The following is a 25,603-nucleotide window of genomic DNA, read 5'->3' as shown; positions in this document are numbered from 1 at the left end:
TTTGGAGCTGTGAGGAAGAAGGAACAACCAGATAAATAAAGTTCCAGAAATGATCCTCACTGGATAAATTTAGGAGAGTGTTATTAAGAAATAAAGTGAATGTTTGGGCTTGGAACTAGCATGTATTTTTAATAATGCTGGTTCTCTATACCATTTAAGCAAGCAGTAAATGCCCGGGGAGGTACACATTCCAAGATCTGATTTACTTCTTTAAGCTGCTAGCTCGGTTTCTTCATTTAATTATTAAACTTCCAGTAAAGCTGCCCATGGCAATCACCTTGGAGAATGTCAAAGGCAAAAAAGAGATTAGAGCAGACCTTTTAAAAAGTAATAATTTAGTTTAGTATTGTGAAAGAAATCACATTTGCATTATTTTGAGCCAGTTCTGATCTGGGAATATTTAATCAGAGACAATTTTTGATTTATGACAGGTGCCACAACAACTTTGAGGAGCCACATTCGCTCTTCCAAAAGTTAAGGTCACTGCTTTATTCTTCTGAAAATGATGTTTCCGGGGAAGGAAGGACCAGCTGGATCCAAACTGCAGTCACACATTGGTCACAGTAGTAATACCTCTCCTGCCTGCCTACAACAGATATTTGCCTAGATGTGTGGGATACTGGTATCATGCGTGTCACCCATTTTTTTGTGCTGCTGCATGTGACATCATCTCCAAGAGGTTACTTACGTTCTGGATCACTTGTTTCCTGCTCACTCTGCTCCTTGCTCTTGTAGAATGGGAATTTTCGTGAAAAGATGAAGTTCTTTTTACGCTTGTCATTGAATGACTGTGAAGGAGAAAAGGCATGGGGCAAAAACAGGGACGTCTAATTGTTGTCACACTCATGCTGACAAAACAACTAGTTTGTAAAAGTGGAGAGAACTGTAGTGACTCAAATCAGTCCAAACCATGTGGCTGCAAAGGGTCAGAGGTGGTTGTGGTGTGGTCTGCAGGTTGAAGGCAAAGCCCCTAGGGACTGGATTGATTGAATTACAGAGGTCTCAAGTCACAACCTTCAGCTCCTTATTTGGAAACTATCGTGTTTGCCTTGTTCAGATGAAGGGCTACAGATGGCTCAGCATGCTTTGAGATCAAGTCACTCATCTTTAATCATAGCAGATTGTGCACAGAATTAATTAACTGGCTGAAAAAGAATAGGCTGAAAAGAGGAAAGTGAAAGCCTTTGATTTGCTTGTAGTAGGTATGTGATTTCAGCCCTGTGCCAATTAAGATCAAGTATTTTTTCTAGTAACTGCTGCTGACTTCATAGTGTTTTATTCATCCTCTTAATCCACCACATTTTAAGTGTGTTTTAATGCTTTTTTTGGGTCATAATTAAAAATATTTTGTTTTATTTTATACATGTATATTTACTCATTAGGTAAATGAGTTCCTCTGGATATGCTTTTAGTTTTATGTGATTTAAAGATGGAATTCTGCTGGTAAGCAGTATTTCATTGTATGTTGAGTAACATATATTGTTTTAATTCTTCAACTGGCAAATTAATATAGAGGAAATTGTAGTTTTTTTACATGATAAAATCTTTGACTTTATAGACAGTTACAAGGGCTCGTAGCACTGTACTATGTAAAAGCAGGATATGCCTACTTGGGACATTTATTTCAGAAACTAAATGAGGAATTAAGGTCCCTATACAGTCAATTGAGAGAAGCTGCTGTTTCCAGAGGGCACCTACGCTGAGCTGCAGATAGTGCTTATCGGAAATGAACTGTGTTGTCCGTCAGATGATGTCCTACACTGTTTCCTGTACTGAACATTTCCAGTGGTCACCTCCAAGAGAGCAGAGACCTTCTTAACTCATTTAAAGGACCAATAGCTCATGTGTTTATCATTGCTTGAATTAAATATAACCAGTATTTGGCTCCAGTTCTGAAATGGAATATAGTTACAATTTCAGAACATAATTTATTTTCTTCTGTTTTGGAAGCACAGCATAAACTGTGGTTTAGAATATGTATTTCTGAAAGATGATTATTGAAAATCTCTGTTAAAATAGTTGTCTACTTGTGTCACGAAAGTTTCATGCCACTTTTACATTTCAAGCATATTTAAAGTTCAGTAACTGAAAATAAAGGAAAAAAAATCACATGTAGAATAAATGATTCATGAAAATCTCTCAGAGTATGTAAACATTCAATGTGAAATTAATGCGAAGGTCATGCACAAATAATCCAAACAGCATGCAATTTCGAAACAAAGCAAATATGAAAGAAAGCCAGAGGAAAAATAAATGCACATGAAGGATTAAAGTAATCTGTGGATGAAGAGAGGACTGACATGCACGTTACATCACGTTAATGACCTAAAGGATATAATTAAATTAAAATGTGTTTTCTGTGATAATTTTTTTTATTTTTCCAAAGAAAGGAATGTAGCATGTTAACATTTCCCATTGTGAAAATGTTGTTTGTCATGATTCATCTGAATTTGACAGAGTAATACTATAGGCATTGCACTTTAAAAGGGAAAAAAAAATATATATATACACAATAACACCTCAAAAAACAAAGGGGTTTTAAAATGACAACCACTTCATTACCAAATGTCATTTCACTTTGCAATTAAAAAGAATGTTATCAATTTGATAAATAAATATCCTGTGTTTCACAGAGATGATACAATAAATAACACTTAGAAGCATTATTTTTCAGTTTTTTCCCCAACAGTCCACAGCAAAAACTTCAGAAAATCCATTTTCACCAGAAAAGCATACGCTTTTTTCAAACTAATGCATGATCCAACAGTATATTCCAAATTAGACAGATATACTATAGTGTTGTATCAAGTTTTTCCTGCTTTTGCAATTTCAAGTGCTGGGTTGCCTTTTTAATAAGATACTGTTCCACTTCAATTTGGACCATCAAAATCTGACAATTCGTAGCAGGTGACTATTATCTCCAACTGTCTCACTGCGTTTACACAAGTAAAAAGCCTTGTTCTTAAAATAAAGCTGACTCTTAGTTATTAATATCCATAAGCAAATATGTTTATGCATGTGTTAATATTTCTAAAGATTAATCAATGTGTATATTCATGTTAATGACCATATATACTATCATAGTGTAGTCAGAGAGTTTATATTTAGAATAACAAAAACCCTGTAAAATATTATAAAACACTGAAGTGTGTGTGATCCTGAAAACTGAGATAATTAGTCCTTGGTATCAACTGAATGGGATACCAAGTATTTATTTTCTTGTGCATTAAGTGCATGTTGCTTCACAGGAAACCAAAGCCAGAAGCCTTGATTTTGATTTTGTATCCAATATAAATCATTCAACTCAGGCTGATGGTCTCCAACTTAAGGATATGGAACCCTGCAGACACCCAGCAAAATGTTTCTTACAGATACCAGGATGTATGTCTCTAATGTATAGAGATAAAGGGCTTGGCAAAGACAGGAGAGGGAGACTCATACAGAATAAAACCATGTTTTTATTGGACACATTGTGTTAAATCCAGATTTTGTTCTGTCGGTGGGGGAATAGAGACCAACACTGAATATATATTTTTCTTTGTTAAGAAAGGAATGTGCATGTGAGGACCATTGGTCAGGTTAAACTGCAAAATTCAGATGTGTGTTTTTGAGAGACTTTATTTCTATAAAATGGAAACTTTGAGACCTGTCAAGTACGCTGGGGCCAGTTCTCACAGGGGCTCCCTATGCTGCTGGAGAGCTGTGAAATCGCCGAAGGATAAACGAGAGAGAGGCATTTGCCTACACCTCTCAGCCCCATGCAAAAGTTGCATACAACTGCAATTGAAGTTGTGATATCAAGCTTAGGCTTGATTCAACAATATTTGTGCAATCAGAGTTTCTGAAAGTCAGTGAAAAAGTGCCTAGAAATGGATTCCTGTATAAGTTTCTCTTTCTTTGCCTTGAATATTGTAAAATCCTGTGTAATGGCAAATAACTCAGGCATTTCAGTCACAAGGAAAAGCCTGTGCAACAGGTTACTTATATATGTCACTGCCATCAGTTCACACAGACTACCACTGACCTCAGAACTGGCATTAGTAGTCACTTTACATAGACAAGTGCCTGAGACTAAAAAGCAAATGAAATTTTCAAGTACTGTCTGACAAATGATCAGTGAGGTCATTCCTCACAGCATTTGAACTGTGACGAAAAAAAGAGTCTTTTCTCAGAGAAAAAAAAAAGGGGAGAAAAGCTTTCACTGGTGTCCTGGCTTGAATTCTTGTTTGATATTACTTAGGCATAGATGGTGTTTTGGAGAAGCCAGAAAAAAATTGTGATGTGGACTCTTGCTTGACCAAATATCCCCAGATGTCCCCAGTTATGTAAGTCTGGCTTACACATACCAACCTTCCCTGGTTGTGACAGACATTAAGACACTGTGTGTTTCTCATTCGTAAGAGCTCCCTTCGGTACTTTTTTTGTGTCAACCTCATTTTTGTGTTCTAAATGCTTTTCCCTAGGTGCAGCAGCCGTATATCTGTTACTCATCAGCTAATAGGATAGTGTTTTTTTAAAGGAAATTTTCATGTAACATTGAATAAACAATCCAATTTCAAAATTTGCTTTATAGTGGTAAACATCACAAAGAACAGTGCACCAGTAATTTGATAGTTGTACCATACTGTGATAGGCAACTGTGTCATTGTTTACTTTGAGCTTCTTCCCAAGGTAGCTGATCCAGCCCATACTGTTTAGTGCAGTTGTGCTCTTGACAGAGGTCGTCCTCTTTATGTTTTGCAGACTAGCCTAATATGTTGGGAAGATTTCCTTTGATGCTCTAAAAGCTCTAAAAGCAACTGTATCTTCTAAACCCCATTAAACTCCCAAATACATCGGAAGTAGTTTATTTTGGTATTTCATTCAGCCAATGCTAATCCTCAGTCGTGAGCTGGGAAAGAGTGCTTGGGCATCACCTGAGAAAAAGCTGTTCCAGAGCATTGGCTGTGCAATTCTTTTGCACACGGTATAGATGAATTTCCTTTACCACCTGTTTTTAGGCAGGTTTGAGCTAAGCTGTAGCCTAGTTTGTATATTATGTGATTATCTGTATCAGTCTTGTTCTGAGATTAGTTTAGCAGTGTATATGAGTTTATTCATTTTGCTGCTTCTCATCTGCAACTTTTTTTTTTTTTATTCTTCTTCTTTAATACTTGGTTTTGGCCTCACTTAAATGAAAAGTGCTCACTTACACAGCATACTACAAAAATCTACATTATGTCCCTGCAATCCTTTTCTCTAGTTTACACTCTTTGTATTAGGGACATTCTTTTACGTTGTTTGAACATTGACTTCAACAAAGATTTGGGCACTCAAATGCTGTTAAATCTCTACATATTAAATCTCTCCCATCATACTGAAAAGTTGCACTGATACCAGAAAGAAAAGTTTTGGACTGTAACAGATACTCAGTGTCATTTCTCCTTTCAGACATATATATCATCTCTCTGCTTTTTCACTTGGCAATTTGAAATGAGTGATGAATACGAAGTCTCCAAAACAAACTTCTGAAGACAATCCTGTGTTAGTATATTTGCTTTATGGGAAAAGTGGTTTGGCATTTAGCTTGGCAGCGTGGTCTGGGGAACACGGACCAAACCACACTTTAGGATCTTCTACCTCATTGTTCCATCTGCAGTACTGGGACCATAGCAGTGCCCTCCTTGCAGGCACTTTGTGAGGTCTGGGTCAGCATTATAACCTGGTGGATACTGTCACTGAGGCCATGGTAGTTTCTTTTATTAAGCTAATGAAGTATACTGAGGTTAAGTGACTTGACCAAGTCTAGAAGAAAGCCAATGCTACTGTGCCATTTTTGCTTTCCTGGTGTAACCATGAACTTGGCCATGGACTGAGTTCACCCACACAGAAAACACCTGACGACATCTGTGCAGACGTGCAGAAGATAAACTAACAAGTTAGTGGCAACTGTAAGCCTGGTTGTATAGTGACCACACAGTATATTCCTTAACACATATACTTTCATTCTCGGTCTGACCACAGTTGCATGCTGGTAAGCAACACTTGACAACTTCTTTATGTCTTTTTATGAGATGCAGGGGAAAGGATGTCCCTATTCTGTTAAGTTCAAGCCTGGGCTACCGTATTTCCTTATTGAATTTTAGCACCATGAACTGTTTTGAAGCTGCAGGGAGATTTGGATCTTGGAAATCCAAAATAAGAAAATACAAGCCTGATTAAAAACTCCATTTCGTCTAGCTTTTACAGTCAAGGGTAGTGTTGCTTAGTATTCATAAATATGAAATTTTACTAATCTTTTTTAAAGAATGACTTAATGTCACCTGTCAGCCAGCAATTCAATTTTAATACCTGACAAAACAGTTAAAACTAACAAAAACTACCAGGGGAACAAAAATACTAATAGACTTTCAAGAAAGCAATATTTCCAGTTCTGCAAACATGTGTTTAACTTGGTGCACCGTATGAAGGGAGTAGCCATCTGTGCTAATTTACATTGCATCATTGTCGGCAGGATTGAAATGCCAATGTAAAAACCTTGCACAGTGACAGCCGAGGTCATTTACAAGTATCTGAAGGTTGTACACCAAGAGGGTGGGAAGGATTTGCTCAAGCAGGAACACTGAAATTAATAGTGTAAAAATAAGAAAGGGCAAAGCTCCTTGACAGTGAAATCAATTTGAACGTAGAATAATCTGCCCCAAGGGAAGCGAAAAAGCCTAGATCATTTTTCACATTTAAAACAAATCTGGTAATCTTCAGTGCTATGGGGAATAATATTGCAGTGCCGGAAGAAAGGGGTGGCGAAGGGAAAAGAGCTAACCAGAAAGCCTCTCCGAGCCCTAACATCTGTGTTTCTGTGATGAGATGCTCACAGATCCAACATCGCAGAGCTGTGCTGGGGTCCAGCACAGACTGTGACATAGCTGGGCTCACTACAGTCACATGGGCAGCCTGAAGGTCTTCCTCTCCTTTCTCGAGGCTGTCTCTGGAGTTAGACAGTGTATTCAATTATTGGCAATGTTGTCCCAAATCTTCCTCTACTCTTTCTAAATTTTTTTCCAAGAAGCAACTTCCCTGTTAGAGCTGATATATGCCATCAGCTACTGATCCCACTAATAAATCTTTGCACACGTGAACCTGTCTCAGCGTCCTTGGGATGATGAAAAAGCCTCAGAGATCAACAGTAACATTGGCGTGCACTTGGCGAAGTTTCGGGACTGCCTGATCTCCAGCCCAGACCCGCAGATTTTCCCACAGTGTACACTGTAGGGCCTTTATCAGCTTGAGCTTCATTCCTCAGTTTTGATCCCATATTTTCTCATATGTTTTTCTTAACTCTGATTCCCAGTTGACTGCTGGTGCTTCTTTATATTTGCAAATGAAATTGAGGGTTTTGGTCTCTGCTATGCAATCTTTTGAATTAATCGTGCTAATAAATAAAGCTGGAGAAGGTGTTCGCTATCTGTGCTGTAAAAAACCCCCAACTTGCTCCTTTATCACTATTGTGTGCGGAGTCATTTATTTGTGCAATCAAGTGCTCTGCGCTCAACTTGTGCAAGTGTAAACCACTGCGTAAAATGGACCATTGCATAAAAAGAATATGTTGCATAAAGACCTTAATTACTCTTGTTTTGTGAAGCAGTAGTGGAGAAAGATTTACAGTACCTGCATGACTTCAAACTCTTCAGTGAAAGATAATTGAAGCAGACTTATCTTTTCAACCGCCCTTTTGATTTATTGCAAGAGTGTTAGGCTGAATGATGACAAAGACCTGGCTCAGGAGACAGTGAATCATACCAGGCTCATGGGTTTCATTTAAAACATTGATTTATTTAGGCCTTACGGCTAAAATTATAAAAAATAAAGGCATGGGCAATCAAAACCTAAGTCAATCTCTAAGAGACTGGTGTGAGGTTTGTGTAGGAGGTGAAGTTTCTGCATCTTCCAGTTATGCATCTGACGTTACCAGTCTCACAGACAGGGTATCAGATTAGACGGACTTTGGCTTTGACCCAGGCTGGCAGTTCCTGTGTCCCTATAACGGCCCAAATATGGCCTATGAGTCACTAAGTCAATCATAACTGAACTGCTTGAATTTGAGCAAGCCAGAAATAAAGATGTGAAATACAGAGACTTGATGAGTGTTAACACTTAATCCCACTCTTCTGGAGCTTTGTGTGAAATCTTACTAGAAGAAAACTTTGTCCTCTTTCTAATTCTTTGTCAATATCTATTACCAACACTATACTTTTTTCAACCACTTTTTTTAGAAGAAAAAGCCAAGTAACTATGATATTATCTGTACAGACATGCAAATTTCCTACCATTTAATTCAGGGCGTTAGACAAGTTGTAAAAATAGCACACACGTGAAGTTAAACTCAGCTCAAATTTCTGCTGGAACAGCTTAGAAGAAAAGTAATTAACTCTCAGCTGTAAACTTGGTATTCTACCTGGGCTAGCAGATTGTCATGGTGTTACGTTTAATCTGTGATCAATTTAAACATTACACTACATATCTTCTTGTCAGTGACTCTCTTAAATGTTTCTTTTACCTAAGCAGGGATGGCACACACTTCTTGTGGGATAGAAAACACTGATATTATAGTCCCTAACAATATGGCCACTTCAGAAAGAGTATTATCTTATAAGTAAACGCCACAGAATTACCAGGCTAAAGAAACTGGAAAATCTGAGAGATACGTGTATTTAAATTGCTTGTTAACTGAAGAAATGACTGCATCAGTATTTTTTGTTGACTGACAAGTTGCCAATAGGCAGAAATATTTTTTACCATCTGGATTAAATTCAACCCCAAAGCTTTTATTTCTCACATTTGCTACTCTATTCCGTTATGCTTACAAGTTGCAGATGTTTAGAATTTATACTTTTCAATAAAATGCAAAATGGCTTTTCTTTATATTTTAAGCTGGAAAACAGTCCCAAAGATTTTTTACTTCAGTATTTTTTTTTAATTTGAAAGAAAAACTTCTATTGGATTTTTCAAAGAAAGATAAAACCCCATGTTTCTTCACTTCAGCTGAGTAAAGGCCTCAAATTTGACCTGACAGTATTTTTCACAATTTCTAGAATTGTTTCACCTGTTTAAAAAAAAACAGGTTCCTTAAGGGATGCCAGTTCCCTGTGAGAGTCAGCACTGTTACCGTGACATAAATTAAAACTGAAGACTTGCTTGTTTTCCTTTACCGTGACCTGGGCTTGACAGGCATTATTATTAAATTATTGCATGTCTTTGTGGAGTGCCTCAAGATACCCTGGAGCAATGAGACACTGTACAGTTAAATTTTCCTGGCTATGTGCTGTTTTATCACCTGAATTTTGTTTGATTACTTCAGCACAGGAGTGAACTAGCTGCTGATGACAGCAATATTTCTAATATGCCTTGTAGAAAGGCTGAGCAAAATGTGTTCAGCTCAAGGGGAACGGTCAGGGAAGCCCAATAAGATGGGCTCAGGTCAGAACAGACGTGCAGCCAGCGTCCACTGCCTGGCATCAGCTCCAGCCATCATGACATGTGAAGATAGGACTGTGTAGGATGTGAAAATGTGTGAAAGAGCAGGGGCAGCTGGACAAACGAGACCCAGCTTTTCTTCTGGCGTGGGGAGAAGGAGCATTTTCCAAGATACAAGCTGCGCTGGCAGGAATGATGCTGAGATCTGATTCTTCCATGACAGCTAATGCTACCCCCATTTCTGAGGTCTTGCAGCCTTTGCCAGAACTTAAATCTAACAGAGGGAAAACCAGAAGCAAGATAGCAACAAAGTCAGATGTAGAAGAGCAATTTGTTCCTCTTCCCTGCGCTGGGCAGTTTCACACCAAAGTTCTGCAGAGTATCTTCAGAACTACTAATGCCCTGTGCCAATAAAAAGTCCTTGTGCAGAAAATATCTCTGCTCAGCAATTTGTTTTCAATAATTTCCATCAGCCTATATGAATTCTTATAAATATCTGTCAATAAGAATGAGTAGGTGAGGAATTCTTGCAACATGATTTCACATTACTTTTCTGTCCTTGTCATTAATTTCCATTTTATCACAGAGGAAGCATTCTTGAGTGATTGCTAAAGAGTAACAACTGAATACCAGTATTGCAGAAACAATGGTTTTGTAAAAGATTTTATGTCAATAAGTGATGGAGATGTAAACCCAGAAATTTTGTGACAGGAATGATTTCCAAAGCTTATTTAAAGCACACATGAAAAATTGTTCTCATTCTCTGGTTACAGCAAAGCAAATTTCAATCATTCTGAGACGGGGGAGTGTACAGTAAAATACTGATTCACAACTCTTGCAAATAAATGACATGCCGGATGATTTTCTATAAAAAGCTCAGTTCTGAGTAGAAGGGGGTTTTCTTGTCTGTAATTTTACACCTGTAGCTACACAAGCAAAGAAGTTCAGTAGCCTGCACTAGCTCCACAGCAACAGCGTAATTCATATTGACACCGTGGGAGCTGGGCTGAGCAGAGGCCTTACCCCTATGCATTTCTAGACAGCTTTCCCCAACCTAACCTATCTGAACCGCACCTAACCTAACCTATCCGAGCATTTATATTTTACACTTGCCAAAGTGGTAGCAGAAGTGTATATTCAGAATACCTGTTATAAATTCCTGGTTTATTCACTGCGACTACTAGTGCAAAGGTTAGTCCAAAAGAAGTGGCTGAGATGTTTACTTTAGGCTTTTAAACTGCACAGTTTGGATAAGGCCCCGTGGTTTTAAAGTTTAGATTATCAGGTCCGATCAAGATAAAGCAGATAAGGACTGCAAATCCTCGTTGCACCTTAGCCTTGTCCAGCACTGAAGGGCCTTAACCTTCTACCACTGTATCTTGAAATGGCTGCTGTGTTTTTTAGAAGGTGCACCCAGTTAAAGCTCACAGAAATCAGATTCACTCACCTAGCTTTAAAAATTTACCCCATAGGTGCCTGGGGCAGAGGCAGTGACCCCAGGCTCCCTTTACAGTCTGTGCATGATGCATCACATCTCTTTTAGACAGCAGCGGCAGGTTGGTGCTTTTGACCATGAAGAAAATAAAAGCTGTTTGCTTTGGGATTTTTGAGGTGGAGAAATATTAATTTAGGAGACAGCAAATTCACATTAAAAAAGAATCAGCTAGTGTTTTACAATACTGGGGCATGTCGGAGACTCTACTCTTTCTGTTAGTGCAGTGTAACCCACTGGAGAACATGTGTTACCAGGCTCTCCAAATCAAGCAACTACCTCCAGAAAAAAGATGCTGATTTTTGAACATGCTCAGATTGTGGATTTTCTTCTACTTCTATTATCATCCCAGTACCAATCACTTTAGGAAATCCATTCATTCTGTCAAATACCTTTAGAAGAGAGGTGCAAAGAAAAGTTGGTCAAAATACACTGAATGTGTGGAAAACTTTCTTATTATGGGCTACAGAACAGTCTCTCCCTGAAAGTCGTGAAACTTTGTACTTAGAAAACTTAAGCCTAGTAAAACACCGATGTTAGAAAAAATCTTTGATAGGCAGAGAAAGAGGATATATAGTCTAACACATCTTTATAGTTTCTAATTTCTGAGAAGCAGGGATTCAGTTGAGATTATAACCTTTTTCTCTGCATTGATACACCCAGATCTGCCGCGGTGAATCTCTAGCACAGATGCTGTATCTGAGACCAGGGCAGGTGTGACTGCAGGTTCTGCTTGGTGAAGACAAAGACAAATAATCCAGTCTTCATATACAATGATGGAAGAAGAAATAAGAATAGGCTTAAACTGCAGCAGTTTAGCCATTTCTAAAGATGAGGAGAGTGAAGCACTGGAGTGGGCTGTTTGGGAAGAATATGAAATAACTGTTGTGGCGGGCCTTTAAGTAGACATTAGACAAATCTGCAAGAGAGGAGAAAGATACAGAAGACACTCTCACAGCAAGGGTTGGACTCAGTGACCACCTGAGGTTCCTTATAAACTAGTATTTCTCTCATTTGATGACTAGAGCTGAAAATACCACAATTTGCTAGAGCGTAAATTGTTTGGAAATAGGTGGGTTGTTTGTTGTTTGTTTTTTTTTTTTTTTTTTTTCCCCAGATACTTAATAAGCTGTCAAAACATGTCCTATGTATGAAGTCCTGACAGTCACTGAATTTTGACATTTGCAGGGGAGGTGCACTGAGTACGCAGAGGATTTGATTTGCACCACCACACAGAATTCGCTTTCTCATTCAGCTTTAGCTTTTTCCTTTCATGCCTCAGTGCAGTGTTGCTAAAATGACAATAAAGCAAGAGGATGACCTTACTTTACAGGTAGGGCTGTGGGATCTGTAAACAGAATCTGGCCATAAGAAATGTTATTAAATGCTATCAAGCTTCTGACTGTCATAATAAATACATGCAGAAGCATTTGAAGGGGCAGGCTGAGTGCAGTGTAGGTGATCTGACCGGAATGTGAAAAGCACTGCAGATGACAAGCTAACTGAATAGAAAAACAGCTAATGGATAGTGATGGAGCAATATGGTGTGGGTCACAGCCCAGGACCTGCGCTGCTGCTGAGCAGCAGAACTGCTGGGAGAGATTTTGGAGGGATGGGGCTGTTTTCTTGGCAGGCACCTTGCCCCCATTTGGCACCCTTCGCTAAGGGGGCACCCACTAGGGAAGGCACCCATCTGGCCACACTTCCTGGTGACCAAGGACTGCACACCCCCCCGTGCTCCCTGACAGACCCATTAAAAGTTGAGAGGTTGTGTGAGGCATGACATTTATTTCACTGAGAGCTGAAATGGGGTAGTTGTCCACAAGACAATGTTCTGGAGTCACTGGCCAAAAAAGGTGTGAAATGAAAAGGCATATGGTATAAAAAAAAAAAAACCGAACAGTTTTCTGTATAAAATTGTTTTACCTAAACATTATGCTTCAATACAGTGCAACACTTCTCTGGGAACAGGCAACATCCATGAATATTAGTCAAAAGGTGACATGTTGATAAAGGTCTTTCCAAGAGCTACAGTTTCCACTATGAAAACATTTTTCAAGAGACAGTCAAGAAAGAATATACGATCTGACAGGGAGAAAAGCAAAAGAGATGCTATTTTTGTCTCCTGAGAGACTGGTTGTAATTACAACAGTTGAGAAAAAAAGCAGATTACTGGCTCGTCTCTTTTCCCTCTGTAGTATTTCCATCATTTGACATTCTTTTTGATTCAGTAAAAAATCCGAAAAGCCCTCAACCACTGTGGGTCTTAGGATTAGAAAAGGAAAGGCTATTTTTGTTCAGCCTGAAGCCCATGGTAGGGAGAATTACCGAGTTCAGTATGCTGCTTTGGCAGATATATAACCCTGCTTACAGCTACTAACATGTTCCGCTCCTTTTGGTACAAAGGTGAGCATCAGAAGATACTTCGGGTATGATCTTGAGTTCAGCATAGCATAAAACGTACTTCTTAATTTGGTTTGTGCTTACATAACTCCGGTAGCTTCCTCCAGCATAAATATCAGACATAAACCTTGGGGCTGCTCTATTTTCCACCAATTATCCATAGACCAGTGGGCCCCACAGACTGAGACAGCAAATGCTTAGGAAATCATAACTGTTTTATCTTCATTTATCTTTTTTATGTTTGAAACGTTAAGGTAGCCAGTGTCCTGGAAGCCCTGACCTTTGCTGCAGTAGCATAGAGCAGCCATAGGGTACCAGAGGGGTGGACTGGTTGCTTTAATACTCCAGCCACCTTCAGTAACACAAAAGCTGATGAAGGTCATTGCTACAATTAGATGAATGAAGTTAGAGACTGAACTTGGTCAGTTCAACTGAAGCACAATCTTTGTTGGTGAAATGAAGCCTTTTCTACCAGTATTTGTATTCTTTTCCTTATTGCACAGGTGTTAGTATCTCTGACTGGTTTGATATCTTTGTAAATATTAATAGGACCCAGGAGTCTCATGATGTCTCTGAACCTGAACAAATAAGTTTCTTTTGATCAAAATAAACAGAACATGAAAGAAAAGTAACCCTATTGGGTTAAACCGGAGATCCAGTTAGCCCAGCAGCTTTCTCGCAAGTTGTTCAGTAACAGATGTTTAAAAGAAAAAGTAGAAGAAACATGAACCTTCCCCTTTTATAACCTCTCTGCTTCTTGAAATCAACAGTTAGTATGCCCTGAGCTACATGACAAAAGTGTTAAATGTTGTCATTGGATCTATTGCTTGCTGACTTGTATAATTCCTTTTTAACTTATTTATTTTTTATGCAATAATCTGTAATAATGAACATCAGAATTTAATTATGCATGGCATGGAAAGGTACTATGTCCGTTGCCTGATTTAAACTTGAGAACAGAAAGAAGATTTCACTGGAGCTCCCTAATTGTGTTGCATATTCCTGTTTTTGTATCCATCCCAATTTTGTTGACTGTTATTTCACCAGCCATGGATTGAAGGAGTCCAATGAAATGAATTAAAAATTATTTAAATATTCTAAATCACATTTAAAAAAATTCTGAGCTCATTTTCTAGATGAGGTAATGCACCCCAAGTTTGGCTTGAAAAAGGGGAAATTCTGGTCCTTTGAAAAGATTATCCTTTAGCTATCCTTGCTAACAGGGTTGTCAACTGTATTGCTGCTGACTGTTCTTAAACAACTTTTTAGTGAGACACGAGAAGCTGATCAGCTACAAATGCCACACCATCTGTAATACTTTCTTTGTCTCTTATCTCTGGATTTGGGATTAAAAATGGGGCATGAGCAGATAAAAACGCATGACTTTTAAAACCTAGATTTAAAAGTAGAAAAACTAGACTGTTCATATTTTAAAATCATAGTTAGCTCAAAGGAATTTTGGCACTATCTCATGAAACCTTTGCTGTGGGTTATTAGCTCCTGAACGTTGTTTCTCTAGGGGAAGAAAGGAGTTGGGACCAGCAAAATGATTCAGGTAAGATTGCAACAGGGTAACCCTTTTACCTGTGCAAAAACTCCCAAGGATTCTCTGTATTCAGTTAAATTTTGTTTAAAAAATGCTTCCATGCACATGCCCTGGCCAAATTTAGAAATATCTCATGAAAATCTATTCTCCCAATTTCATCTTTAGAGTAAATTAAGACAGTACCACTTGCCCACATGGTCAGGAATGTGTGAGCACAAAAGTGCAACAGGCACACATAAGCCCATTCCTATCTGAATTTTAGCTTAATTTCCAACAGAAGAGCTCTCCTGGGCTCACTACAGCCCTTTTTAGCTGGACTGAATTTCTTCCAGGTAAAAAAATAAAGCATGCACTCTTAGACAGCTTACATCACTCCTGTTTGAACACTGGAAAAGTAAATGGAAATGCTGAGCCCTAAAATGCATATATACACATGCGTACTCAAACACCTCATTTTGCATGTTGATGCTCAGTTTAACAGTGACCACTTTTCCCCTTTATGTTCTTTCAAACACAAGCCCTGAAATTGTGGGATTTTTTTTTAACAGACACAAGCAAATTTTAGCAAATACTAACAATAGAAAATGTGGTCCCAAAAGGGTACAACAGTCTTAGTCTGTAATTACGCAATTTCCTAAACACTGAGACAAACACTGACGTGAGTGGCTGGAAGATTAATGTTACACTGATGACAAAAATGGAAAAACAATTTGGAGAATCAAGAGGTAATTAAATTCTTGACAGACTCACTTGAATAAGGACCATTAGTTATGTGAATGAGTTATTCCCCTGGGGCTTTGATTATATACAGGGAATAGACATTTAACAAGTGATTTCATTGGCAATATAAAGCTTATTATGTCCCAAAATAAATGGCAACATTAATTTACAGGGTTGCAGAAAGTGGTCATTTCAAACTAAAAAATGGAGTTCTGACTCCTGAAGAAATACAATGAGTTGAATAAGTCCTTTCACAATGCATTTTGTTATATATTTTATACCAAGTTATCTGCATGTGCAAATAATGTGCAGAAGCTGAACTCTGATTCCACATACCTTATAAATCTGGAAAATTGGTTTCAGACAGTGCAATTATTCTGCATTTGCATTGAACTTAGGAACTGTTCTGTAGAGCAGTAATAGGGAAGTATTTGCAAGCCTGAAATATTATTTTTGCTGGCATGTAGAGGCTTGGGACCCACTGTGCTAGGAACCACATGCTCATAGCAAGGGGAACTTCTCACCCTGCTAATCTGTCTGAGTGAAAGGACGGAAGAAACTGGGATAAAGGAAGTATTATTATTCCTATCACAGAGGGAAACTGAAGCAAGAAGAGATCAAGAATGAGAATTTCAAACTAGGCAGAGGACTACAGCAGGTCTGGAAGGGACTTGCTGAACCACTTCGTTTTGTCTCTTGCTAGCACCTACCTAGAACTGTCTTCTCTCATCACCCAGTTTTGGCCCTGCCTTGTGTTTTCTGCAGCCCAACAGGACTTTTAGTTGATCGTTTCTGAAGGTCTGTCATTTGGTTTACTCATAGAAGCCCTCAGTTGTAAATCCCATGCATGCCAACTGGACTGTTTTCAAGAATAAATCCCTGCATATGTAATGTCAAGTATTCACTACTGCTAAAAATGCAAGCTACACTTCAGCAGAAAAATACACCTCAACAGCCAGGACCATGGGCATTTTTCATGTTATAACTCTTGCCAGCAACGTACAGGATCTCACACATTGGGCTAGTGAGAGCTGCTGACTGGTGGGCACAGTAAAGTGATGCTGCAGAGTGGTAACAGCAGGACCGCTCTTCTGTCCAGATAGCGCTGGTGGAAGGGAACTTGCATGTTTTGTGTTGACTGGCCGGTTATGCCTGCTGTGAAACACACCCGCGTTCAATGTCTGTCACAACTGAAAAGCAGAACATCTGAAACCTAAATTCTGCGTCCAGGACTCTTTGACTTCCAACCTTTTGCTTGAGATTTAACAGCTTTTGAAACCAGGGATTTTACACTTCTTGCTCTATTTCATCAAAAATTATCCATTCACATTGGTTTTTAAAGTCTTTTCTTCTCTATCCATCATTTAACTAGAATCACACCTATCCAAAATGCTCTTTATTTTCTTAGTAACTTCCAATTAGCAGGCACTGACAGTTGGTATTATTAAAAAAAGATTATTTAATTAGAAGATTATATCATACTATACTCCTGTCTATATTTCACTATACTCCAGGTCTTCGTTGCAACAATCTAAATATTCCTTATGTTGCTAAAATTTTCTCTACTCTGAAACATATAAAACAATTCCAAAGTGCAGTTTCAAAAGGTTTCACTATTTACATACCCCTTTTGCGTCAATTACACCAGGTTTCGCGTTGAATTTCACTGTCTTCAAACGTGCACGCTCCTTTCTTTCAACTCTGGGGAAAAGAAAACACAAATAAAGAAACATGCTGATTATAGCAGCCTTTTGTACATTATGTTTGACATCTGATCTCCAAGACCATTGGTGGATTAGTATGCATAAAGTGAGTATTTAACACAAATTTTGTCATTGGAATTTATAGTTTGGAAAAAGAGAGATGTCAGGTCACTTCCTCAGCCAAGCAGCAGTTTTCTGGCAAAACCAGGACTGGATTTGAGGAGCTTTGGCTGTCCTGTACCAGCAGAACAGCACTCCCTCTCAACACACATGGGAGTCTCGTAAAAACATATTAAGGACACATTTACACTCTCTAATTTAAGCTGTCCAAAAATCAGGCAACATTTAGAGTTCTTCTGTGGTCAGAGGAATGAAACAAAGACAGAGAGGGAATAAGCTATTCACCTCAGCGCTTTTGGTTGTGCATTTTACAATGGAGTAGATACAAGATCATGCAAATAAAGTAAAGTGAATCCCCCAATTTCTGAATCTGAAACCTCAAATCCTGCAGTTTCTGAATCTGAAACCCCATGGTTTCAGACTAATGAACTGCTTTAAAAATACCTTAAAAATTAACTTAAAATAGCTTACAAAACACCATGTGATACACAGCAGTGGTGAACAATGTCTAAGTTCATGCCAAATGTAAAGTAAAAAGGTTGAAGTTTCACCTGATGGGTTAAGAAAATGTAAGAAATTGCAGTTGTTGGAGAGTCTTGCTCCTTTTCCCTCCCACTGCCCCATTTCCCACTGCTCACATCAGCGCCCCTCATTGCTGCCTTCTCCGCAGCAGAAAACTAACCAAGTAATAAAAGTGAACAGGTTATCATGGTTTTAAAGAGTTAATCTTCCAATTGAGATGATCCAGCAACTTGTCTGGCTGGAGGAGGCTAGAAGAGGGGAAGGCAAAGCTCCCTTCCCTTATGCTTCAGAGTAACCTTTCCCTTGATTCTCAAAGAAAAACAGAGATTTGAGTTTGAAAGAGGTACCTAGAAGCTTTCCAGGAGGCAATGTGTTATTGGGCAATCCTTAACAAATGTGTTAGGTATTTTAAGTTTTCTCAAATTGCCTCCAACCCATAAACCAACATTCACCATGCACAAGCAGACAGTCTGCCCATACCTTTGCAGAGCCCTTTGCAGATGATCACTGCTTAAATCTTAGGTTCTACAGCTGACTTTACAATGCCACAGATTTTTAAGGGTCTTACTGTCAGCTCGACTGAAGTAATTTTGAAAATGTTATCACTGGAAAGTTCTTCTTGTTTCAAAAACCTTACAAACTTACTCGAAATTTATCTTCTGAAAGATGGAGATATGCTATTTGTTACAGTATTCAAGTTCAGAGAAACTTTCCTGAGGCTTTGATTACTTTAAATTACACAGTTTTGCCAAAAAGAGCATTTCTGGGGAGATGTACAAATGCCATGGGGCAGAAGAGCTATTTTCAGCCACTCTAAACCACTGTGAGTTGGGTGGGTGGTCTTATTTAAACCACGCCCTCCAAAAACAGCAGAGAGAATGCAAAGAATTTGTTTTTCTGACTTGATCTCAGTGTGAGGAGGTGAGTTCTGAAAACAGAGATAGGCAGGTTCACACTATAGAATAGTGTGGTCAAATAGGAGAGGACAGAAACCATACATTTCAGGGGCTTTTCTTTGGGCTAGTCCTAGTCTGGTTCCATGAACTGATGACCCAGATATGTTGTATATGCAATGTCTTCAGAGTGAGAAAATACTGATATCTAAAAATTTATCATATCAAAATCATTGGTAATGAGCTGAAGCCAGACAAATTAATTCTAAAAAACCCACAGACAGTTTTGCTTTTTAATGCTTAATATGTTTAGCCACCAAAATAATATAGAAGAGGAATGTGTGGCATGTCCATCCATTTGTATCGTAGAATCAAGACTGGACAAACACAAGTTACAGTATCAGTATAGAGGGAAAAATGAGACATGTAAGACATTTTTGAAGGCCACCGCACTAGACAATTCAGAGTTTCTCTTCCTGAATATTATGGAATATCCTGAATTTCCATGATCCAATGAATAAACATTATTTTAAAAACATTTTAGTAAAACTTAATACCTCTTAACATACTGAAATATATGTGGTAAATATTTTACCTGTGGGAAAACTATATACCCTTAGTATATTTGGAAAGTTCACCATTACTACAAGATTTACGTATGTTGTAAATTAAAATTTCTAACACATCATGCTTCAATAATAATGCCAGGAATGGAAAAGAAGGGTCTAAGAGGTGAGCTCACCCCTAAACAAAATCAACCCCCAAGAAAGCCAGATGCAGAGAGAGAAATCTAAAGAAAGGAAGAAGCTATTCATGTCTTTACTCACCTTGACTAATATGGTCATTACTGTAAAAGTGACATTTACTACCTTTGCAAAACCATCCACAGAATCTATCATCTGCTGGCCCAAGCAAAAAAAATCCAACCATCTACCTACAATCAAAACAGTAAGATTTGCCTACGATTAGGAATTGCTCTAGGAAATCTAAGTTGGATCCTGCGAAGATAGCTTATAAGAGCTCAATGTTGTATTTTTATTAGACAATGAATAGCTGGGAAAAAAGTGGATGTGTTCCTGTGTGCTCTACTCTACGTGGTCCCGCTCTGACAGAGGGATTGGACTAGATGATCTTTTGAGGTCCCTTCCAACCCCTAACATTCCGTGATTCTGTGTGATTATATCCTTCAAACTGGTACACATATGACCCTTTTCCTAACTTTCACAGTTTCCTATAAATGACGTTAGAATAAATTCCTGTAAATGTCTTGGTTTCTAGGGCTGGATAGTAAGAATACCTAGCTTCTGATAAATATTTTTAAAATACAAACTCTAGTCTTTCGATAGAATGATAATTAACACAACATGTTTCCTTCTGTCTGAGTGGGCTTTTATATTTCCTACTGAAACACAGTGAATGTTGGTTACTATAGTTACAGTTTAAATTTAGAATAAATGCATTTCTCTGTAAGTGTGGAATATTCACATGGAAACAGCTGAAATGTAGCTTTCAAATTAAGTCTATGTTATTAAAAACACATGAACACTCCCAAACTTAAACTAGCAGATGAAGTCCCTGGGTAGTACTGGCAAGAAATGAAGACTTGAGGCTGTGTAATTGCCTAAATAGGATGGATGCCTTCTGAGAAAATAATTAGCTCAAATGAACACAATATTCTACTTATTAATCTGTGTTAACATTTAAACTCATTCCAGACCTGTCTAGCTTCCTAAAACATCTGCTTTTAATTTCATTTCTTATTCACTGTGTAAAGAAATTTGGAAATTAACCCTGAAGAGTGGATCTTATTTATGAAATTTGTCATAATTGCACTAGCAGCCATGGAGGCATCAGTGTTTTCTACAGGCGTAGCAGACAGATGAGGAGCTGCAGAAGCATTCTGCATTGCTTTGAGAAGTATATAAATAATGGCATTAAGTGTCATTAATCCTCCAGGCGAACATATCAACAACATTCATACATGCTCAGCCTGCCTGCTGAATATTACAAGCGTTCCATAATCTGGTACTGTATTAAGGATAGCACACAGTGTTGCCTCCCATTACAATTTCCCTGACACCTTCCACAATAAAACTGTTCTTGGTTACTTATAGTTTAGCTGAACTGCAAACTTCCAAGCTGAAATTTCGTGTGTCTCGGGGTGATTACATTACTGTTGCTGCCTGAAGTATCAATGAAATGGGTTAGCTGTTGGAGAAAGGCTAGGATAAAATGGGTTTGCCCACTTTATGATATACTCTTAAAGCCCTTCAGCTCAGGTGCTCTACTGCTGTCATGTCTTGGGTCTGGGACTTGAAATGTAGCAGTGGGTTGCTCTGGTGTCAGGAATATACCTCGCTTTTTCCTGAAGGAATCAACCCAATATCTGAATGTCTGGAAAGCTTTGGTTTTTACATGCTCTGGAGAACTCTGTTAGAATTTAGCTTGGTTCTCCAAAGATTTAGTCTTTGTTGAGGTGGTCAGAGTGCAGGACTGCAGTGAACCAAGGTGTTCCCATAATTTTTCATCTGAGCTACCAGAGACAGAGCTAAAAAGGGAACTAAAATGATGATGACAAAAAGTATTCACTATCAGTTCTTTTAGCATCATTGGTCCAGCTCTTTAAAAACACATATTTTAAAGGAACACTAATTCAAGAACTTGCAGCATTTTTTTTGAGGCTTCAGGTTTGTAATTGCTATATTTAAGGAAAAATAAACTTGACTCTCTTTTTTCCCCAAGAAAAAGGTAGTTGAGGCACAAAGAGTTTTTTGTAGCAGCTGACATTGTGAATGCCTAGATAGCATATGAGTGTAAATTCCTTACATTGCTTTAGCTGACAGCAAACCTACCATCCCTTGGACAACATTTTGATCAATTAATGCAGGAAATTGCTTTTAAAGGAAGAGATGTTTCACTTCAAACTATATCCATTTTCCATTCACCACTGCTGCACAAAGCAGGATTATGGGGGTTTGTGCAAAAAAATAAAGTGAAGGGGGCAGACTCCCATCTGCCACATTTGCAGAGGCCCAGATTTGCAACCCTGACTTGCCTGATGTACACGTCGCTCCTGTGCCCCTTTCTAATTACATATATACTCGACAGTATCCCACCTAAGGGATGATGAAAGCACAGATACAGTTTCCAAAACTACTTCATGGCTCAAGTCTCATTTTCAAAAGCACCTGGGGGTCACTGAAACTCAGTGAAGCTTTAAGAAAGGTTCAAAAACACCTACATCCAGCATTCAAATGTGACTAGGAGGTGAAAATCTCTGAGCCCCACGTGGAGACAGCATTGCCTAACACAACCAATGAAGATTTCACCTGTAACTTTCCACTCGCTTTCCAGGTGTAGCTCCCTGCAGAAACACTGCTGTGTACAGGGGAATGGTCTGAGACCATTTGGGACACTTGGAGTATACCCTGTATACTCATTTTCTGTTGAAACTATTTTTGTTATTAGACATCTTATGGCCCTTTTTCAAAAATGGTCAGGATTCATTCTCTTCTTCCCATGTAAAGCTAAAGCAGTGGAGAGGTACATTGAAGTATACCTCAGCCTTCAGTGTTTCTTCACCAGCAAGTTCAAGACGTCAGTTCTTTCGGACGCTGTTCTCTTCCTACTCCTCTTCTGAGGCACTTATTACTGGGATGCAACACTCACTGCACTGCACTGTTTATCTGCTTTTGTGTTCATGGGCACATGGAGCTGTTGAAAATGGGCCTCTGGGATTTTTTAAAATGAGACTTTCCATTCTTCGTCTGCACTGCAGACAAGAAAATATCAAGCATAACTCAACCAGACATGAACTGTGATCTTCCATTGTTTTGGGTTAATGGACCACTGGGAATTTTTTCAGTGCCTTTCTAAAAGCACTAATCAGTCTTCACAGAGGAATATCAAGTGAGACATGCTTTAATCTTCAGTAACAATGTTCATCACTGATGTAGAATACAGACGCAAATTGCAAACTGGTGTCGAGAATCAAATAAAATGGTTGCAGCCTAATTTGCTCAGACTTGGCACTAAGGTGTTCTGCAGAATGAAAGTTATTTCCAAATCCAGCATGAGAACTGTAGTAAGGAGACTTATCAAATAGAAGAATGCAATGTAAAATGGATATTTGAAAGACCTTGCTATATTTTACACCTTTGTTAACATGTTTCTTCTTGTCTTGCTTTGCCATTTCCAGGTCATCCGCACTATATTTGTTTGCCTGCCCATCAAGTGAAAGATAAGTGAAAATATGTATTACTATTTATGGTCCAAAAATGAGGACTCAGTCCATAGCTTTTTATTGCTTCCATCCTCTGCACTGCGTAGTCTTGTTAATGTGAGGTCTGGGCTTACCAAGAGATTCCCATTCTCAAAGTTATTTTTGAGCATTCCTGAAGTGGTATTTTTGCAACAGAACATGTATTTTTCAGTAGGAGAGAACATGTTCTTGTTCAGCTCTCCACCTTCAGTGACTTGCTTATAGAGAGCAGCTCAGCACCTGGTCAATATTTTATGAAAAGAGTAGACCTAATGCCATTAGGAAGTGAATTCTCATAAAATTGTAGAACCACCTTATTATGTTTAAAAGCTAAGGGCTGTTTTCTTTCAGTGTAAAAGTTTCCCATCATTGCAAGAGAACAGGAAGAGGTTTATACATATACATACATATCAATTTTATTCCATATTTATTTTTTCAATTAGATTAGTAAGTATTGTCATGTAACATTTTAGACAAAGCTTACATGCTTGTGCCATGTTAAAAAGTTTGATCATCTAAGGATTAAAGTCTTAAGGGATGTTTAGAAAGGTAGACAATTTATTGTTAAATATAAACATTATATAAATATAAACATTAAATATAAAACTCACTTGAGTGGATAAACATGCCCTTCTGCCAAGCTAAGCAGAATAACAAATTTGAGTTGGCTTTTTGCCCACAGGGATTTCTGTGCTGGAAAAACCTCTTGTTCCTTGTCCTTAAATATTTGTGAAACATTAATTTTAGGTACTTTTCCCCCCATTTTGCTCTGAAAGGAGAGCATGGTTACATGTATTTGTGGGGAGAATGTTGTCTATTTGAGAACACAAATATCAGGCTGGTACCATCATACACCTTTGGCTGGTAATAACTGAGATACAAGTTACATAACATTTTGCAGTCAGATGTACATAAACTGCCTGAAAATGGGTATCTTAGAAGGATGTCAAGTCTGAGAGCAGTTTTGTGGCTGCACATCTTAAAGACAGCAGAAAGATTAGTGTAAATAGTGTTTTAGGACCAAATCCTCATTGGATACAGTGAGAACAGTAGTAAAAGTGGTAAGAATTTATGCTCGGCCAGTCTGGGGCAATTTGGGTGAAATTGCAGACTACATTACTTTCAGATCCACAGACCCAAGTCAAGCAGATATACACGTCAGAAAATACTGAAGGTTGACATTCATGAAGTGGGAGGTTGCTGTAGTGTGGAGCTTGCAATGTAGGAGCTTTTCTGTGTCAGAGACTCAGCGAAGCAAAAGTGAAAAGAACTGGAGCTGTAAAATCAGTGCTACAGCAAATGAAAATCTCTTTACTACTGAATTAGAGCATCTGTCCAGCAATTTAACACACTCTAACTTATGCACATTGGTTTCATGCTTTTTGCTGATTCGCTTTAATTAATGTGAGTGTTTCCATGGGAAGGGAATCTTAGATATAGGTTGGTCAGCTTGCTGCTGCCCTTTATGGGAAGCAGAATTAGTCTTGCTTATCAGGACAATAGGAAGGACAATGAGGCAAATAAAAATTCTTGAGATCAAAAGCCCAGCATATGTAGAAATTCTAAACTAAATCTATACATCTATACATTGAAATGCAACAAAAATCTAGTATAAATCTAATTCTGTTAGTCACTGTAGCATAAAATAGTAATTTTTGATGGCAGGGAAGCAATTCACATGCTAAAAATAGTGCACAGATAATACCACAGGCTGCCTGAGACATTGGTATGGGACTGGTAGTTATGTCCCCTCAGCTTGGTCTTTGTATAGATTAGGGGACAAACATAGGGCCACCCTCACGCCTTTGTGCTGCTTCTTTCAGTAACTCTCCTCTAGCTGCAGTGCTACCCTCCAAAACTCCCTCTTAAAGCCTGACTTTACAAATTAACACTCAACAAGGCAAAAAGTCCATACATTGGCAGCAGCAAGTAAATCTAATTACAAATAACTTTCAAACGCTACACTAAGTGGTAAAGTCTGATAATGTATCCAACATCCTAGAGAGAATAATGAGTGGCATATCCCTTATAATGATAAATTATTATTTCTTCTGGTGTATCACATATATCATAGAGATGAAAAAGAGTATGGAGTCTTGATTTATTGTTCAAAATTTCTCTTATCAGCTCCTGCTAAGACATCACTGTGTGAAGGGCTGTCCTGTAAAATGATGTAAAAAAATCCACAAAACTAAAAACTTGGACAGCAATTACCATCACTCAGCACCTTAAAGAAGTAATATAATGTACTTGTTATGGCTTTAAGTGTATATATACATTATACATACATTTGTATACACACACACACACATATATATATATATATATATATACCCACACACCAAAAGAAAACTGAAGTGGACACTGGCTTTCAGAGGTATTCCCATCATGATTTCGCTTATGAAAAATGCAGGAACGGTATATTAGCTGTTGCTGGACAGGAGACAGGGTAGTAAAACAGATAGATAGCTAAAAGACTCACTCTGGCCC

At 38.3% G+C, this 25,603-nt stretch overlaps 1 protein-coding gene across 11 annotated transcripts in view; it reads right to left on the bottom strand.

Annotated features, from left to right (window-relative positions):
* DLG2 (discs large MAGUK scaffold protein 2) overlaps positions 1-25,603 on the bottom strand; it is a 1,022,965-nt gene that overhangs the window by 22,509 nt on the left and 974,853 nt on the right. For 7 of the 11 annotated variants that reach the window (XM_086481691.1, XM_086481692.1, XM_086481684.1 and 4 more), the window contains one exon: positions 17,240-17,315. In XM_086481691.1, coding sequence (XP_086337817.1) covers positions 17,240-17,315 — 76 coding nt within the window. Of the gene's footprint in view, positions 1-688; positions 789-17,239; positions 17,316-25,603 lie in introns of all 11 variants that reach the window. The other 4 variants (XM_086481686.1, XM_086481690.1, XM_086481682.1 and 1 more) reach the window with 1 other exon arrangement.

The sequence above is a fragment of the Leptosomus discolor genome, chromosome 1 (assembly GCF_034619465.1).
Source record: "Leptosomus discolor isolate bLepDis1 chromosome 1, bLepDis1.hap2, whole genome shotgun sequence".
Classification (NCBI taxonomy): Eukaryota; Metazoa; Chordata; class Aves; order Leptosomiformes; family Leptosomidae; genus Leptosomus; species Leptosomus discolor.
The sequence above is the reverse complement of the archived record's forward strand: the minus strand, read 5'-3'. Positions and strand labels throughout refer to the sequence as shown.